This window comes from Monomorium pharaonis, chromosome 10 (genome assembly GCF_013373865.1).
Source record: "Monomorium pharaonis isolate MP-MQ-018 chromosome 10, ASM1337386v2, whole genome shotgun sequence".
In the NCBI taxonomy this organism is placed as follows: Eukaryota; Metazoa; Arthropoda; class Insecta; order Hymenoptera; family Formicidae; genus Monomorium; species Monomorium pharaonis.
The window spans coordinates 5401950-5420878 of record NC_050476.1 but is presented as its reverse complement, the minus strand read 5'-3'; the positions used below and the strand labels follow the sequence as shown (position 1 = coordinate 5420878).

General features: G+C 34.0%; 1 protein-coding gene across 5 annotated transcripts in view; it reads left to right on the top strand.

The window, feature by feature from the left end:
- The window catches only part of LOC105837833 (zwei Ig domain protein zig-8), a 159615-nt gene extending 142773 nt beyond the window's left edge, over window positions 1-16842 (top strand). For 3 of the 5 annotated variants that reach the window (XM_036292627.1, XM_028194018.2, XM_012682947.3), the window contains 2 exons: window positions 134-276; window positions 4314-6685. In XM_036292627.1, the coding sequence (XP_036148520.1) occupies window positions 134-276; window positions 4314-4432 (262 nt within the window). In that variant the 3' untranslated portion in view covers window positions 4433-6685. Of the gene's footprint in view, window positions 1-133; window positions 277-4313; window positions 6686-6714 lie in introns of those variants that run through there. The other 2 variants (XM_028194019.2, XM_012682948.3) reach the window with 2 other exon arrangements.
- The last annotated feature ends 2087 nt before the right edge of the window (window positions 16843-18929 follow it).

Below are 18929 nucleotides of genomic sequence, written 5' to 3'. Positions count from 1 at the left end.
ATATATATATTTATATTACTTTAAGTTACGTATTTTACGACGCGATACGAAACACAGAGCATGAGAAATTCTCGTCGGTGAAAACTTTGGCATTGAAATTTCAACATTCTTTTTTCTTATATGTTTGTTGTAGCGTGAAAACGGACCTGATGGAAGAGGGGGCCAATTCGACTCTCAGTATAGCTAAGGTCGGACCTATGGATAGCGGAAATTACACCTGCCAGCTTACCACCATGCCGGACCAACCCGCCACAGTTCACGTACACGTTTTAAACGGTGAGTATATTTTCGTATTTCTGATATTTCTCGATTGCTCTTTTGTGCAATTACATTTATCGTTGAATCGTGTAGAATTAACAATACCGCCATCTAGTTCAACTTACGTTATACAGAGCGTATAAAATTTGCTACTGTAAAACACTTATTATATTCAACTTACCGTATTCAACTTAATCCGAGATTATAATGCTCGAATAACCGATCAGGAATAAAAGGTTATATAATATTCTACAAGCGCAAAAAGATAAAATTTATGACCGTAAATTAAAGGTTTTCTTTAGCAGCTATTTTATCTTCTCAATATTCTTTTACGTTGCTAATTAATATACTTTTTTAACTATTTTAGTGCAATTTTTTTCTATACTTTGTGTTATATAAAACTTATTTCTAAAGCATCGCATAATGCTTTAAAATAACTATATAGAAATTTATTTACGCTTTATTAATGTAAATTTACATCATTTACATTTTCTCGCGTTTGTAGTAGAATTCAGACTACTGAAATTAAGAGTGCCTCGTGTATGTAACTAAACGTGCTTGTTTATACTGAAACACGTGAAATGTTTATTTTCGTTTCTTTGATGGTGCTATTCGAATAATCAAACGTTCGCTTAAACGATGTTTAAATAGTGCAGGAATTCTATTGTTCTAGTCCTGTGCGTATGCACGTTTTGTTTTATTTGAAGTTAATATTTGTCTTGAAAAATTTACCATTAAAATTTTGTCTGTATGTGGTTCCGGAGCAGCCTGTGTAAACTTGTCTCAAACAATTCGCCGGTTAACATGATACGAAACAGACTGATGTGAGTAACTGTTAGAGGGAGAATCGTGCTGCGAACCTTAAGTAATTGACGAATTCACATTCGCCGATGCACGGTATTCGCGTTTGCTCCATTAACAAAAGCTACAGCCGTATTGCGTCTAACTCTCTCTCCTTCTCTCTTTCTCGCTCTGTACAGTAGCTGCAGACTCGGCTATTTATTACCGAAATACGTGCTTTTGAAGCATTTAATATTTATCTTGAACTGAGCTCACAGGATGCGTCTAGAAGTCCTCTGGTGTTTGACTTCTGCGAGAAAGTTCGCATGTCGGAACTTGTTATAAAGGATCTTCTTAAAACGCTTTCGCGCAGGAACTCGCGACGAAACTAAGTACGCAAGTTGAATTTTCTAACTACACAGACAAACTTTACACAATTGCTTTGATGTTGCGACTTACGCATTATGGTTTCCGGATTAATCTCTATCGAGCTTTCATGTTATTTTCCGAAGGTCCCATAAAAAAAATTCCTGTGTTTTTACTATGTTTATTAGTTGTTATTTTTTTTCTTAGCAATCTCTACAGTGAGTATTTATACAATAATTTTTCATTAATTCGTAATTGTGTAAATTTATCTTTTTTACAAAATTGAATTTTTCCTATTTTCTTACTTATTATCCTCTTTTTATTAGTTTCTCAAGTGAGAGACTAATAAATCTCTCTCTCACTATTTGTCTGGAATATTCATTATTTTTACAATATATTCACATTTTTATAACGAAATTGAAACTACTAATAATAAATAAAACACTTAATTTATAATATTATAAGTTTAGTTTTTTATAATTTGATTATTTTCTACTATATTTTTAGTGGAATGTTAGAAATAAAGATATATATTATAGTCGAGACATTTCCATTTCACGAAAACAGAGAAATTCACGTAACACAAACTATCGATGACGAAGCGACTTACTTCGCGCGGGATGCAAAAATAATTCGTTCATAAATTCAAACCTCTCGGCGTATACGATCGTACCTGCGCGTCTTCACTTGGAATCGAACACCGGGAAATTCGCAGTCTCTTAGGAAACATCGTATTACAAGATGACTCACGCAAACGTCATTTTGATTATCCTCCGCATAGCTTAACATTGGCTCGACACGTCTCAGTTGGAACCAAATTGCACACAATGTTTCCTGATATTTGCATCATGTCACTCGCTAGCTTGCGTTAAAAGCTAAAGTTCGACGAACGCGTCTAAACTTAATCAACATAATTCGATGAAGAAACGTTAATAATTGTTCTCCAATTATACTGAGTTTCAGATATATTTTACAATAGCTCAAATTTAAGAAAATGCTTTATTTTGTATACTGTACTTTTAATTTAAAAATTTCAAATTTTAAAATATATTTGTTAAATATGCATACTTTGTTGAAATATTGTAATTTTTTAATATTTAATTTTTTTTAATTTGCAGCATAATTCTGTTTATGTTGATTTTTATACGGAAAGAATTTACTTTGAAAATTTATTCTCAAACTCATGATAGAAAGTACGTAATATTTCAAATGATTTTTCTGATTTATTATTATCTATTACAATAGAATATTAAATAGTTTGATTAAATTTTACTAAATTTCTAATAAAAACAATGTAATGATATGTTAAACAACAAGCCAAATACGAACAAATTAATGGATATCAAATCACAAATTAATATTTAATGTCATTTTATAATAATATGTCAAACCAACCAATAATATATAGTTTTAAATGAGACTAGTTATAAATTTATTAACAAAGGAACTATCGAAACTCTCTTATCGATTTTGATAAGCTTTGATTTTGTCGTAGAGCGTCAAAAAATATTAGATGTATATTTTTTTATCTGTTTACCTGTTTAAGGTTTAGGGATGAAAAAATCTCTTCGAAAATAAAAAAAAATTTTATTTTTAGCAAATACCTTTAAAACTGTGAAAATTTTTATATGAAAAATGTTTTATGTAAAAGTTTTATGATATTTTAAATTTTTTATAACGATGATTCGCATTTTTCAAAAATGTCAAATCAATTTTTATGCTCTACAATCTGCAATATATTCAAAGCGCATTAAAATCAGCAAAAAATAGTTCCGACGGTTCTCTTGTAAGTTTTTCAATTGCAAATTACTAGAATGAATATTGAACTCGATATATAATTAAAATATAAAAAACAACGATATATCCCCTATAATTGGTAAACCAACATACTAAATAATACAGTTATATTACATTGACCTAATTATTATTTAACCTTTTATTGTATTAATTTATTAATTAATATATAATAATAATTAATTTATTATCCAATATTTTGCAAAAAGTATGATTTAGATATTCAATCGCCTAAATTATACCTTTGGGACTGTTATTTTTGGAAGTCTTAATACTACTTTATTAATAATATAAAGAATTATTAACTTATACTTATTTTATTAATAATTCATCGAAAAGTATTTAATCCATGACGTATTTGATAATAAATGACAATAATGAAAAGATAAGAAAGATCAAAATAAAAGTAATTTGAATCTATTTTTGCATATGATATATTTTATTCAAATCAATGTTTAGTTTTACCATTATTATTTATTAGTTTTAATAAAACGTTAATGTATCATTTATTGTAATAAAATTTGTGACGGTGCAATCTTTACAACTATTGCATATATGTATGTGCATATGAATGTAAAATATTCCACAATATATATAAATATTTTTTTCTCAAAATAGAAAAATTTGGTATAAAAATTGTAATCAATTAATGAAAAACTAACATCAGCTGTATTTGAATTTTTTTAGTATTGTTAGTCAGTAAAATATAGTGTAATTGTTCAATTTTTTTATATTATTTATTTGTCATTATTTTAGATTTTGTCACATTATTGTTCGCATTATAAGAATATAAAATACTGGGTGAAGATTTAAACGAGTGATAAATATTCAGAGATTCTCCTACTTTTCAAATCTGTGTGTGTGTGTGTGTGTTTGTGTGTGTGTGTGTAAATGAGAGAGAAAGAATCTCTTTTTCACTTGTTTAATATAAATTTCAGGTACAGGCATAAAATTCTTCGAAATATCACATTGTCTCACGCAGATTACACATGATTTTGTTAATTAGAAATTCCAAGAAAAAGTTCTCTCTACTATTTTACAAAGTATCCGAGTATCTCATCGATGTCGGAGAAGGATCCGCGATTTCCTTGTGAGTGTATTTGACGCTGTTTCAGGAGAAAGTTTAGCCGAGTTACATCACAGCGGTGCATGGCTCGCACGAGCGGACGCCTTTAGCGCGTCGCTGTTCTTTCTGGCCACCGTTCTAGCCCGATCGGGTCAGGTGCTCAGATGAAGACTCGATCAGCTTCCTCCTGGTACCACGGGAGCCGCCCGGCTTGGTGAGAGAACGCTTCGTGGCGACGACAAAGGAACAGTGTCCTGTAACGGTGAACGAAACGTTATCGCCTGTGCGCCGCACGAACTTTTCTATTATCGTGACGGTAGTGGACGCGAGGGCCAAAGAGGGAGTGTGTTACGTTAACATATTATGTTGACATAAGGAACGTAGACGAAATAGAGGCGGTTGGCTGCGTTGTCTCGGAACGTTATTCTAAACGCGATATGGATCGCCCGACATTCACCGGATCCATATCCGCATCCCAGATTATAATACCTTGGTCAATTCTCAGCACAATTTCATTCAAGCGATTGTACATAATTTAAAATTTTAATTTTCTACACAGGATAGACGCCTCGGTGAACGATCGATTTTAACACCCTTTCAGCTAATTAATTCGCATCACGGAAAAAGAAATTGATTGGGTGATTTAGCAAAGCTAAAGCTCACTGCACGAGTTCAATGTAACTAAGCAGATTTGTGATAACAAAGAAATTATGTTGAAAGCAATTAACAGTATGATCATTAAATAAATTCTCTGTTATAATAAAAATCACTAATGTAACAAGATTCTTCTTCAGCTGCAAAAGTACGCATTTTTTAAACTAGTATTTTAACTAGTACATTTTGTTACAAATTGAATTTGTAAAAAATGATTTGATTAATTTGTTGTGTTTTTACAAATATAATCAATTACAATCATTAATTTTATTCTACCGTAAAACTTTACTATTTTAACATAGAAAACTGGCTGTCCATCACAACTATAGATCTACTGAATCAGTACAATAATTTTTTTATTGTTTTAACAAATCTTTTTTTATACATTCGAAAGATTGCCGGTATTGTGTACATTTTTGCAAGAGTATTATGGATTTAGTTATTATTGATAACCGATAGATCGTTCACTAACGCGACTGTCCTTTTATCTCAGCATAGCTCGCTCGAATTTCGCTTCTGCGCAATTCCATCAGGCTCGAGTGTTTATGTGCGACTCGACCCAACAAGACGCGCGCGTATCGACTAAATTACCACAAGCATAACACACTGCTTAGCAGATGTGCAGCATATTATTTGATCATTATGAAACGATACGACGACGCTGTTAACATCGATCGTGCTGTTCGGCGCGCGTTTGATTACTCGATATTAGCACCTCGCCAAGTTATTGGAGCGCAGTCGCTCTCGCAACTAGAAATGACCAAAACTACGGTAAAATCATAAATCTGCGTATCGAATAACCAATAACCGGTAAACAATAAAGGCTCGGGGGCACAAACTGCTAGCCGAGCTATTGGAGTGGCTGCTATCGCGTATCACTATGGCTGTGATAATCGAGACAAATTGCGCTGTTCGATTCGGCCTCCATCCATCACTATTCGCACCATTATATTACAAAATTCTCTGCATCCATCAGAGCGTTCTTTTTGTACGGGACGAGTGTGGAAATTCACACGGGACTCGCGAATTTTTCAATTAACAGGATCACGAGCTTCCATCATTTTATCCAATAGTATTATTTTATTATTGACAATTAAAAGCCATCAAATTTTCGTCGTCGAGAATTATCCATCGTTGGACTGTCGTCTATTAATAAGGTTTGTTAAATGTTTCAAGATTATTTTGATTATAATAAATCATCATTGTTAATTATAATAATATAGCATGGATGCATATACATTATACACGCTGTAAATTAATCTACGATAACTTTTAATGAAACAAATGATAAAGAGAGAATGATTAAAGTAGACATTACGTCGATTCCGCGTCAGCTTATTTATATCGGTGCCTGTTCTTTGTGACAGGGTGTTGATATATCGTATGTTTGTATAAATTTGCCAAAGTACATTCAGATGCTGTATTTTTCAGCAGAATATACATGGAAATAAATTTCATATAGTTTCATAATTTAATTCGCGTCTCGCAATTATATTATCTTGTATACACAGCAAAATTTAAAATATAGCTTGTCAAGACAGCATCTGAATGTATGTTGTACAGTGAAGGTACGCTTGTCTTTCATGCAGCCAACCAAATCTCCATGTTATGCAAGAAAGAGTGTGTAGGTCTGTATGTGTGTGTGCAAAAGAGAGAGCGAGAGAGAGAGAGAGATAACGCGCTATAATATATAAATTTAAGCTGAACCTAACGTTTTATCGTGAGGAAAACGAAATCACGTAATATACGATATGCGTTTTACAAGAACTACCCTTGTCTCATTACATGCCTTACAGAGCTAATTTTAGAAATTTAGTCCAGAGGATAGTCCACACATGATTTTTCAGGTAAGTATTATGTCTTGACTAAAATTCATTGTGAACAACGCATAATTACAGCACTTTTAGATAACTTGAAACTACACAAGAGTGAACTGCTTTAATTCTATAAAGATGTATGTATCATATCTCGAAATATTACCAAAACTTTTTAAATCTTGTATAGATTGTTTTATCACGTTTGTATTATCACGTTTGAGTATCTGTGAAAAATTTGACCATAATCCTCTTATTGGTTTAAAAGTTATATATTTTTTGTTCGCTCTTGATTCTTGTATAAAATCGCATTTTCTAGTGATTATTGCAAATTTGATAGTATTACGAATTAAATTAAACAATACCAATAAAACTGTAATAAGTATTTGTGCAAAGTTTATTTGAATCCATTTAATCATTTAAAAGTTATTTATTTAAAACCGTAACAAAATATTAATTTTGTTGCAGTTTTAGATAAGCCATTATAAGTCAAATTTTTCATTATTTTCTCTTCTACGCTTGGTTTTAGGGCTAAAATTCGTATATATTATTTAAAAAATTTTGTTATTGGTCGTGAGAAGAATAAACTTGAGAAACCTGCAGTTTTTCACATTTTAATAGGTAATTTTTAGCTGGCATTGTCAAAACACCCTTAAATCTCATTTCCTGCGAATTTTATCGCTCAGATTATACATATATATATGTCTCGCAACTCTAAACTCTGTTCCCTTTTACATAATATTTGTTTGATCGAGTTAAACAAATTTTTGCACGATGACTTATTTGTATTGGAAAAGTATTGAACGTGATTTGACAATGGATGTACATGGCCACACAAAGTGGAATATTGTTGACGTAAAATTACACGAGAAGTTTTCTTGTAAATCGAGCATGGCGAATTAGAATTCCGCACGTATAGCTGACGTTGACGACAGCGTCTCTTCCGTATTTTGTATCGCGTGCCTCATTCAAACGCGCCTCTCACTCGGAGCTTACTCGGTTTCCAACTGCAAACGCGACCTAGAATACATATGTGAGATTTTCATTGATTGGAAAACGAAGGGATGTCTTGAACATTACGCTCTACTTGCAACTTTTATGAACATTCTCGATTGAAAATCGTTTCTAGACACTAGAAGTTATTCAAATTATAGCACATAAATGTAATACATATATGATATCTATAAGCATTACTTAAAAAAATTGTTTGGCTTCCAGGTTTGAATGATTACAGTATGTCAAATAGAATTTTATTTATATTTTATACAAATAAATTTTTTATTTATGCAAAATAATTATTTTATCACAAAGAAAATTATAGATTTATAAGAAATGACAAAATAACTTTTTTTAAGATTATAATTCTTAATAAAATATTTTCCATTACAACATTAGTATTTATCTTAAACACAAAATAACTGCAACGAGTGATTAAAAAACAACTGCTATTTCTTCTTAAAAATAATATATATGTAAATAACTCTTAATGTAATATCTAGTATTATAAAATTAATATTTATTTTGGATCAACGGTTGGTGAGTGTTTAATTATATTCTAATAATTTTTTAATTAAAGTTAATCTTTAGTCAACGGCATAAATCCGAAAATTCGTAACATAATTGTTCTTAGAGGTATATATCTATACTCAATTATAAACACATTAAACAATGAAAGTACAACTTCAGTTTATTAGAATTCTGATGATTGAAGAAAGTATCACGACACTGTACAGCTCGGTGTTTCTCTCGAGAGAAATAGCATCAGGCGGGCGCGGAGCTTACGTTTCATAAAAGGAAGATATGACTCGTCCCTTGCCTACGTCCAGCTTCGACCAGCTCGTAACAAAGCAGTGCACCGTTCCGCACAAACGCACGGCCGCCTTCACGCCCAGCTGCGATTAAAGGACGAGCGGCGGGTAAAAATAACATGGTTGAATTCCAACGTTCGCCGCTATCCCCGTCCGACCTGTCGGCCAAGATTTAACGAGCGTTACCAAAAAAAAAAAAAAAAAAAAAAAAAAACCCCTCCCCAGGGCGAGGCTAAATTCCGCGACGTCATTCCAACGCAAGCTCCATTTCCGGAACGACGTTTCGTTACTTATCGTACCTACCGCGCGTACACGGTCGCGCTCCGCCTCTCATCGGGAGATTGAACCCGACGGAACTTATCGTCAACCCTGCCGCAAGTGGGATACGCCGCGAATAACGTGCGGGAACATACGCGGGAAGTAGCTCCGGTGCGCACCGACAGATTGGACGTGGCTCCATCGATCTCCCCGTTGGACCTCCAGGAACTCTATTCATCCGTACGCGGTCCGCCGACATCCACGAACAAGATTCTTCGTCTCTTCGAGGGTAACTTTTCACGTTCCCTTTCGAAAGCCGGTTCCTCGTTTGAAAGCAGCGCGCTGCGACATTCGGAAATCTTTCGCGAACGTTGAATACTACCGAGAATTTCGTCGATGACACTTATACACAATTTATCGTTCTTAACATTTGTAAAGTTACAAAGTATATCTAGAAAACCGTGTACAAATAAATATAATTAATATTTAAAACATTAATCAAAGCAAAATTTTAAAAAGAAATCAAATCTAACAGATTTCTATCACCATCAGATGAATCTTTTTCCATATTAACGATTAAGGATTAACATAAAATTATTATATAAATTAATTTATTAACTATAGCGCACAGAAAAGAACATTTTTTGTTTTATAAGGATTATCTTTATTTTTTACATAATTTATTACGCAAATTTTATGTAATTTTGAAAATTTACTAAAAAAATTTTTTTTAACTTACAGTAACCATATTGGAGATGTAAGATCAGTTTTAGACAGAAATCGTGTATAGCGTAAGATGAATTTAGAAGAGAATTTGTTTCCGTGCTTCCGAGAGTTTAATTTATAATTAAATATAATCTCTACAATTCTGCGCGAATTCTTAACTTTCTAAATCCTGCGGGGACACACGGTACTACGAAAGCGGATAAAAGTAAGACACGGAGAAAAAATCAACCACGATTATCCGACGCGTTTTGCAACTTTTATCAAATAAGTCTCTTTACCCTAGAGTGAAGTAACACACGACGTTTGTAACTTTTTATGTTCGCTCTTTCCTACGGTGCTTCCGGATTTCCGAATCTCATTCAGCATGGACCGATCCAGCAGGTCAGAGAAAAATATTCAATGCGCAATATCGCCGTCACTACTTCCACTTGATTCTCATGCATTTTTCACGCGGCACGTGTCCATCATACCTTTTAACACCGTGCAAACCAACGCAGCGAGCATTTTACATGGAACATCCGGGAGAATAAATGTACTATAGAAAGAATGTCGCGAGTATTTCCAGAAGCAACTTTCACGTATCTCCGAATAACGCTTTGAAATTCTTCTCTGACCACGTCGCATCTTGCAAATTAAATAAGGGAGAGTTGCCAAATGCATATTTTTTGTTACTTTTTTGTTATTTGCTTATATGATTTATTCACAAATTTGGGAAATTGTAGTTTGTTGTTTCAGATACGTTTTTATTACAATGTTTAATGAAATATTTAACAACATAATATTATAACATTAACTACAAGCTTTTTCATACATGCTGCAAAAGGTACGATTTAGACAAGTAATCGCTTTTGAAATTATTATATTTATGAAAAATTACTAAAAAGCAATTATTAATTAATACTTATTTTGTTAGTAATTTATAAAATAATCAAATAAGTGTGTAAATGAACATCCTACAATAAATCTTTATAGAAATATAAAAATGTAGTATAAAATTGTTTAAGTATTATTTATATTATCAACATAAATTAATTAAATTGAAATTACTTGTACCTAATTTTTTTAATGTTGCTAGTATGAAACAAGATGTAACTTGTTAAATTTTGTCTTATTTATTTCCTATTTTTGTTACTAAATGTTGCTTTATTAAGTAGAATTAAACATGAAACATTGATAAAGAACTATTTAGGCGACTAGTGCACATTTAACTCTCCCTTATTATTTTCTTCTCTCTAATTTCTTTTTTCTTTAGAGTGATCATATAACAATTTCTCCGGCAATTATCGAGACATGCTAAAACGGAAAATAGACGATTCGACGCTTCGACCTACAATTACGAGCTTTAGAATGATCGCGTGCCTGTCTATTCTCCACACTTCTAATCAAGAGTTTTGCGTGTTGCGTGCTCATGTCTAGTGCATCAACAGACACGAGCTAGATGATCTCGTGGTATCTTCTTTACGTGCATCAACAAGAGAATAAAAATTGATTTTTAATTTTACCAGACACACATAACACTGCACAACATGAAGCAGATTAAGAGATTTATAGTTTATCGCGTATTGTTTACACGATAATAAAATATTTTTATATTATTAATACGATACGAACGATAATAAGTAAATATATAGACATGCTTATGTACGTGTATAATGGTGTGTGTGTGTGTGTGTGTTCGTATTAATTAAATGAAGAATATAACAATAAAGCTTTGAAAGTTTTATTCTCTTTCTCTCAAACTAGTTATAATCTATTATTACAACAGCTTGCAATATGAATTCATTTCTCTATAAATATTTACAACAATTACATGTAGCGAAATAATTCTATTTCTCTATAAATGCAACAATTACATGTAGCGAAATAATTCTAAAGGGTGATATACGCAATGTATGTACAATAACATGCATGATAAATGAACTACAAAATCATTTTGCATTATTCTGACAGATGATGAGACTTCGACGCTTTGGATTCTGTAAAATGAATTATTTGATATAATAACGATTATTGTGCGGCAACATCATAATGAAGGGATGATTAATGTGTCCTTATAAATTTTTATATACGAGCGGATATGTGTTATATTGGCTGCTCGTTTCACACCATACCTTGGGGCGTTTTAGCAATGGATGCAGGAAACATGCAACTTTACGAGGCGACGGTAGACTTGGCGGTGCAGAACGAAATTTATGAATCCCTCCGGTTCTTAAAGAATTGACGACAAAGAAGCATATTGCTCGCAAAATGCAATATCGAAGTTTTAAAGTCGGCGCGAGACGACAACGTTACTTCGCCTCGCGCAAGCAGTGATGGAAAAAGGGCGATTAGCATTGCGATTGGAGGAAATTACTAGCCAAACATACACGAAAAGTAATCTCCGGTAAGATAGATTTTGCGCGACTTGTAATAAAAATGATGCATAACAGTAAATAATTCTTTATCGCACGTTTCAGAGTGTATACAATGCTATTGCAACGCAGAAATTTTCTTTACCTCAAATACACTCCATATTCACATTCGCTGATTATAAATTATGAAACATTTATTTAGCTTCCCCATTTCCGAAATGCATACTTAAATCCATCGTGCTGACGTGCAATAAATTTACTTGCGCAAATATTAATCGGGCGCGAGTTTTAATGCGTTCGGGTACAGAAAAATACACAATGGTAACTTAATACGAGGGAGGAATCCTTGCGCATTGTAATATAAATTTACGTTTGACAGCAATTAATTTAATAAAACGCAATCCCTCGAAGTTACGGAGCACAAGTACATGAATTTAGTTGGTAAATTTACTTTTCCAACAATAGAAAAGTCAACGCCTGATGAACAACAAAATTCGTTTCATTAACGCCGTTAAAAATTTAACGAACAATTTTCGCCTGCGTGCCACGCAATTTTAATGATAACACACGATAACAGGTAGAAAAATAACACTAAGCAAACCGGTCGTTCTCTTTTTCAGTTTGAAATTACTCGCACGTGCGGAGGAAATTCCGTTCTCTGCGTAGCAGCGTGTTCATGTAAACGTGCGGTCGTTATCTTTAATCAGTCACAGACCGTGTTAACGGATTATCATATCTCCGACGAGGACACGGCGACACGGGGATTTCAGAAATTCCGTGTTTTCATTCGCGCTCAGAGAGACTTGCTGTTAGTAATTTTGAAAACTGACCTAGCCACGCACTTACACATTCCATTTGTAGGATGCAAACGTTGTTGACAATTGTTTTGAACTGCAAATATTTCTTTTGCTACATAAAAAAAAAAAAAACAAATAACCGAGAAATTTGAGACGAAAATTCCCGTCTGAAAATAAATGAAGGAAGGTAGCCGAGGCCGAGACATTACCGAATGGAGATTTCTTCGTAGAAAGACACTTCGTCTACACGAGCCTATACGAGGAGAAAATGAAATCGTGAAGAAGACGTTCTCTCGCTCAGGAACGCTGCCGGATTGCATCTCGGGCACGGAGGTGTGAATATGTGTAAACGCACACGCCAGGCCGGCGTTATATCTCTCCGAGAGAAGAGAGAGAGAGAGAGAGCTCGCACTCTCGCGAGAGCTGGACGTGGCAAGATAGGGCGTCGCCGGTGTCGGCGTTATAAATCGCCGCGATTTCATCCCGCCTGGCCGCGTTGTATATGTCCGGAATGCATCTAACTGCGGTTGCGCTCGCGTGTTAGCCACGTTTTCGGCTTCCGCTCTCCAGAAGCGCGGGGAACCAGAAATTATTAAAGAGAGAGAGACAGAGAAAGAGAGAGAGAGAGAGAGAGAGAGAGAGAGAAAGAGCGTAACGCGATAAAGTGGGCACCGATGTAACCCAATTAAATGTTCTACCGGCCATGATTCTACCGGCTACGCTGCAGAAAGAGGGAAGATTTATACGCAGAAGTCTCGATTGCAAACGCGAAGATAAAGATCGATCGAATATTCGTTTAAGGTCTCTTAAAATATCCTCACCGGACCGATGTCTCCGTTATGGATGACTGCGCGAGTGAAAAAGTACCGAATAAAAGCGTCACGTTTTGGATATTAAGTTTTATTAATTAGATAATTATAAGTTTTATCGTTAAAATATTCGAAAATTTCATTTATAAATTAAATTTTAAAAAGATATAAATATAAAGTAGATAAAAAATTAAGTCTCATTTAATTTTGAGTGTGTGCATGATGATGGTCCGTGCAATTTACGTTTATATCACTGAAATTGCAAATTTGAATATAAAATCTTACTCAATCCGTAAAAATTAGGTTTCTATCTTTAAATAGATTTTGTAAGAAAAACGAGTAAGATAAAAAAAAACGTACATTACATTTTGAACGAGTTCCAGAATTCGTTTCGCAAAAACGTCTCGCTGCGAGTTCTCCTTACGGTAAAATAACTCTATAAATAAAATCGTCCTCCTAAGCAACGTCGGCTCGCAGTACATCTCGAACGCTCGCGGTCAGTGGGCTCTGATTAATAGTAACTGACACTATGTGTGGATACGTCTTGCAGATGATATCACGCCCGATGCTTTCGGAAAGGGTTGTCACGTAACATCATCGATATTACGTCAAGCAACAGTTATGCTTCACCATATGTATTCACATATCCTATAATCGATAATTCCAAATTATGTTCAAAATAGAGTATTAGATATTAATGGCAAATGATCAGTGCGGAACTATTGTTAACTAATCTTATTCGTCGATTACGCGGAAATAATATTTCTTTTGCATAATTTTTATCTTTCAGATAAACAGCAGTAAGATATATTTAGATCTACGAATGCTATTAAATTTATGCAAAAAATATTAACTGAAAATGCGATGAGAGGCTGTTAAAACCGCAGAGCAAATTTGATCGTCAGCTCTAAAAAAAATGAAGCCTCATTTCAATTTATAACCACATAATTAAAATCGGGTGGTATACGCCCACGTTCTCGTTAAAGAAAAATGTAATTATAATAAAAACGCATAATTCCCTTTGGCCATTATATTCAACGTTGCGTACGCATTTTAATATTCGTGTCTAACACGCTAAAACGTATTAATGTCAAAATAAGTTCATCCTCTCATCGCACTCGAGAGTTCATTTTTTCGTTCTTTGTTTTTCACGGATTCTTTTTTTTTTTTTTTTTTTTCCCCCAAAACTATTTGGCGTACGCACGATTCATCAATCATACCGGGGATAGTAGATATTGTTGATGCTCTGTCCACATGCAAAAGCATGTTTACACGACACGCATGAAATGCAACATTTGTTTATGTTCGTTTATCACGCATCGCCGACGTTGGGATGCAAGTGTGTTCTGTTATGCATCTGAAGCATTTAATTCGCGAATTGATTCGATCATTTGCTAAAATCGTGCTGTGACTTGCGGCAAAATTATTGCAGAATATTATTCAGAGCTTTTTACGTAAAATGCAGATCATCATTTATTTGGCAAATATGATATTTTAATTGTGTAACACAAATAATATAAATAAAGTTACAAAATAAATGATACAAACAGCAACTTTTACGGGAGCGATTTACCGAGCAGCATCAATCATGACTGGATATACAAGAAATCCTCCTTTCTCCTAAAACGTTACTTCGTTGTAATTAAATTATTTGAACGGAGATACGTGCAATATCTTTTTTTTTTTTTTAAGTAATTTAACGTAAATCTTTGGCTCGGTTACGTGGTTACGTCTTTGCTAGATCTTATCATTTGTATCAGTTATCTTCTAATTCTCTCGCAACTAAATGGATTTCGTCCCCAAAGAACCGACGCGACTTACAAAGCAGCTTTTAGAAATGAATGGTCGCAGCAAATAGCGCGAGACGTTGTCCCGTCGTTACTCTCGACAACCCAAAATGAATTTTGTGTATCGCCACGTGCCGGAAAATACGCGATTCTGTAACAAGGAGACCCTGTTTTACACCCGAAACACGAACGATACTTTCGTCTTTATCTCGTTCCGCGGCGGTTTTTGTGTTTCTACCCGTTTCCGCATGACGATAACGAAAGTAGTTCCGTGATATAAATTTGAATACATTTTTTTCCATGACATTGGCCATAAACGAATCTTTGAATAATGGAAGTAATAAATAATACTGTAAACACACACACATAATTTTAGCTTAATGCAAATTTAATAAAAAGTTAACTTATTAAATAATAAGAAAACATGAACTAATACGAAAACGTAACTAATTAAAGATGACCCTTATTCGGTCACAGCTTAATCTTAGGGTTGTTTTTGTGTGATTTTATTGTATAGAAAAGAGTTATTGAATGCCGATCATTTATATTATATCAATACTTTATATTTTTACTTAATAATTAAACAATATTTAGTTTACACAAAAATATAAAGTAAATGAGAAATGAGTAACGTAAACAGATATCATTTTGTTTTGTTGCATGCCAACAATTAATACTTCAAAAACTCTGATATTAAATAGAGAAAAAGCATAAGAAAATGGATGATATGAACTTTTAATTTATTTATATAGCTAATAATAATGTAATAATGCAATTATATATTAAATTTTTATATTTTTATAGAACAAGATTAATTTATTATAATATATTTTACATTTATGGTGTATACAAGTTTATAATTATTGAACTAAAGTTTTTACAAACTGTCAGTGTATACTCCAAGTGGAAAAATATAATAAAATATAATAAAAATTAAATTAAATTAATATAATAAGTAGAAATAATTTAGTAAAGTTACAAAATTATTAAGCAAATTGTATAAAATCAACGAATTATGAATTTCTAAATAAATTGAATATTAATTCCTAATAATTCTGTTCCTTTTAGAAAATAAATTTTGTGACGGATTTCGTACACAAATCTCTATTCGATGTTCCGATTGCACTTGCGCTGTCGTCCGCAATTTATCAATTGCGGTACATACTGGGTGCAACGCGGCTACATTATTAATTTGCTTTCCAATTAAAGTGCCACGTCGTTAAAAGAAATTTACACGCGCGTGCGAGTCAACGACGAATGAAAAAGGGCCTGCTGATATTCGCCGCAATATTTCACGCCCGTGCACTCCCGTGAGCTCGATAAACAGCGATGCCGCAAAAGCAGGGTATACAAGATGGAAAAGGAAAGAAAGTTTGAAAAGAGGATAGAGGGAGTTTCTGATGCCGAAGAGAAAGATGGGATCGAATGAAACTTTTGGCGCAAGCTGTTCCGAAACGTATATGGTAATGTTATAAATTCGGAACGGCTCGTGCGTATAAATGCCGGCAAGAAAACAAAAGCGCGGGCAGCCCCGGAATGGTGATACGAATCAATAAAAAGTAAAAAAAAAAAAAGATTTCAATTAAACGCCAGCTTTAATCTTTCTATCTCGGACCTCGTATACATATAAATTAAAGCTATTACTATTTACGCAGTGCGGAAAGCGAGGGAAACGGAGACTGAGAGGCACAGAGATGCGCGCGCTTTTTCCCACATCCAATTGCGCGGTTCGTTGCTGCTTATTAATTGCGGGCGATATTTCGTAATTTCTGACAGATCGTAAATATTACCGCCGTCGCTTCACGATCGTTATTTACCGTGGAGTATTACATTACGCCACTCGGTTATTCCGATTACGGCCTGGTGATTCAAGCTATTGTCGCATATCGCGAATTATGTAGATCATCTGTAAAAACCAACGCGAAAAGTATACTTGATGCTAACAACCTGTCATCGATTTGTGATTCGTATTTTTTTATTATTAGTAATTTTTGAGCTATTTATACGTTCATTATTTACTGTCGACTTAATAATTGTTTAACCTTATTTTTTTAATATTATATTTATTATTGCTCAATAATTAAATCTATTTTTTATTAAATCTAGAGAGAACGTACTCTTGTTAAAAACTTCGCTCGATACAAATCTGAAAGTAATTACTTTAAACTATTAAAATAATTATAGAAAGTTTACTAATACTAGCATATTTATAGCCTAACGCAGTTAAATATTTCAATATAAGTATTTTCAGATCTGCATTTATTTACATATTTCACTAAAACCGTTCTTTTTCCGTGTAGATAAGCTAGAGGTCCGTAGAATTCATTGTACGCCCGTAAAATGAAAACTTGTAGAATCTGTCGCATCCACTGCGTATATCATTATGGACCAAGAATAAGAAACAAATCTAAACTCTTTCATATCAAATCTGATTCAGAAGAGACTGTTTGGTTCAAAGTAAAAGGTAATTTATATATGATATTATATCCAACTCGCCGCGTATCAGTGCCAACGTTGGTTTGCGAAACAAGTCGTGGTGAAACATGATGTCACCGTACAGGACGAGACAATTTCCGTTGGCGACGACACATATGTGCATTGAGAATATCGTGTACATCCCTCAAACTTAAATAATGAAGTGTCCGATTTACGATTCGCCTCACTCATGATTTGCCACTCGAAGAATCTGCAGAGGTAGGCAACCGATCCCAAATTCAAGTTAGATTGGATCGCGGGAAGGATCGAGGTCGGAAATCGTTTCGGGATCGCGGCAGACCCTCTCGCGGATCGCAAAACTTCCTTCTGGTTCGTCAGTGGTACACCGCTGGACTGGCTACTAAGCTGAGGCACGTGAACCGGGTCAACTTCCATTCTAACTGCGCCGTAAAATCGAGCGAGGAAATACTTTGCGCAAAGCGAGTTATCATCCGCAAAAGGAAATGGATTCAATTACGCTTTCGAAATCGCTTCCGAAAGCTGAATTAAGTAGAACGGCCAAACCGCTCATTTCGACGGCTCCCAAGTACCTTTCTGTATCCAAAATTAGTAAAGCATAGAGACAAGACAATAAAGCGTACGTTCGATTCTGGAGCGCTGCTCGCTTTTATTATTTATTTAAATTCGTCGAAATTGTTACCGCATAGCCGGTCCCTTCTGGTAGCACCCAAGAGAATCGAGAGAATCTACGTTCGAAACTTGTAAATCTCTTCCTGATAAATGGAATAAAATTTACCGGTCTGTATACTTTAAGTCACACTGAATACAGCGTAATTTATTCAAGCTAAATTTGCAGCAATTCCAACTGTGATAAAGGAAAGTTAAACCTCGCCGCGAAGAAATTAGAAAGAAAAGCGGAACTTCTCCAGCGAAACTTGGTGACTTCACCGGGAAAGTTTTATCTCTCCCCCTCGACCATCATTGACCAAATAAAAATAAATACTCAACGAGACACAAAACGACAATTATAACGATTTGCATCATAAAGGATTTATGAACAACGTTGTGTTTCTGCTGCATGTCATTTTTCAAATCAAGCTGTTCGAGAAAAAAAAACTACGTTAAGCTGCATAAAAAGTTTCGTAATTTTTAATAAAACGATTCATTTATAATTTGTTTTCCATTTCCAGCAAGACAAACTTCCGCTAATAAGTCGGAGACTTTA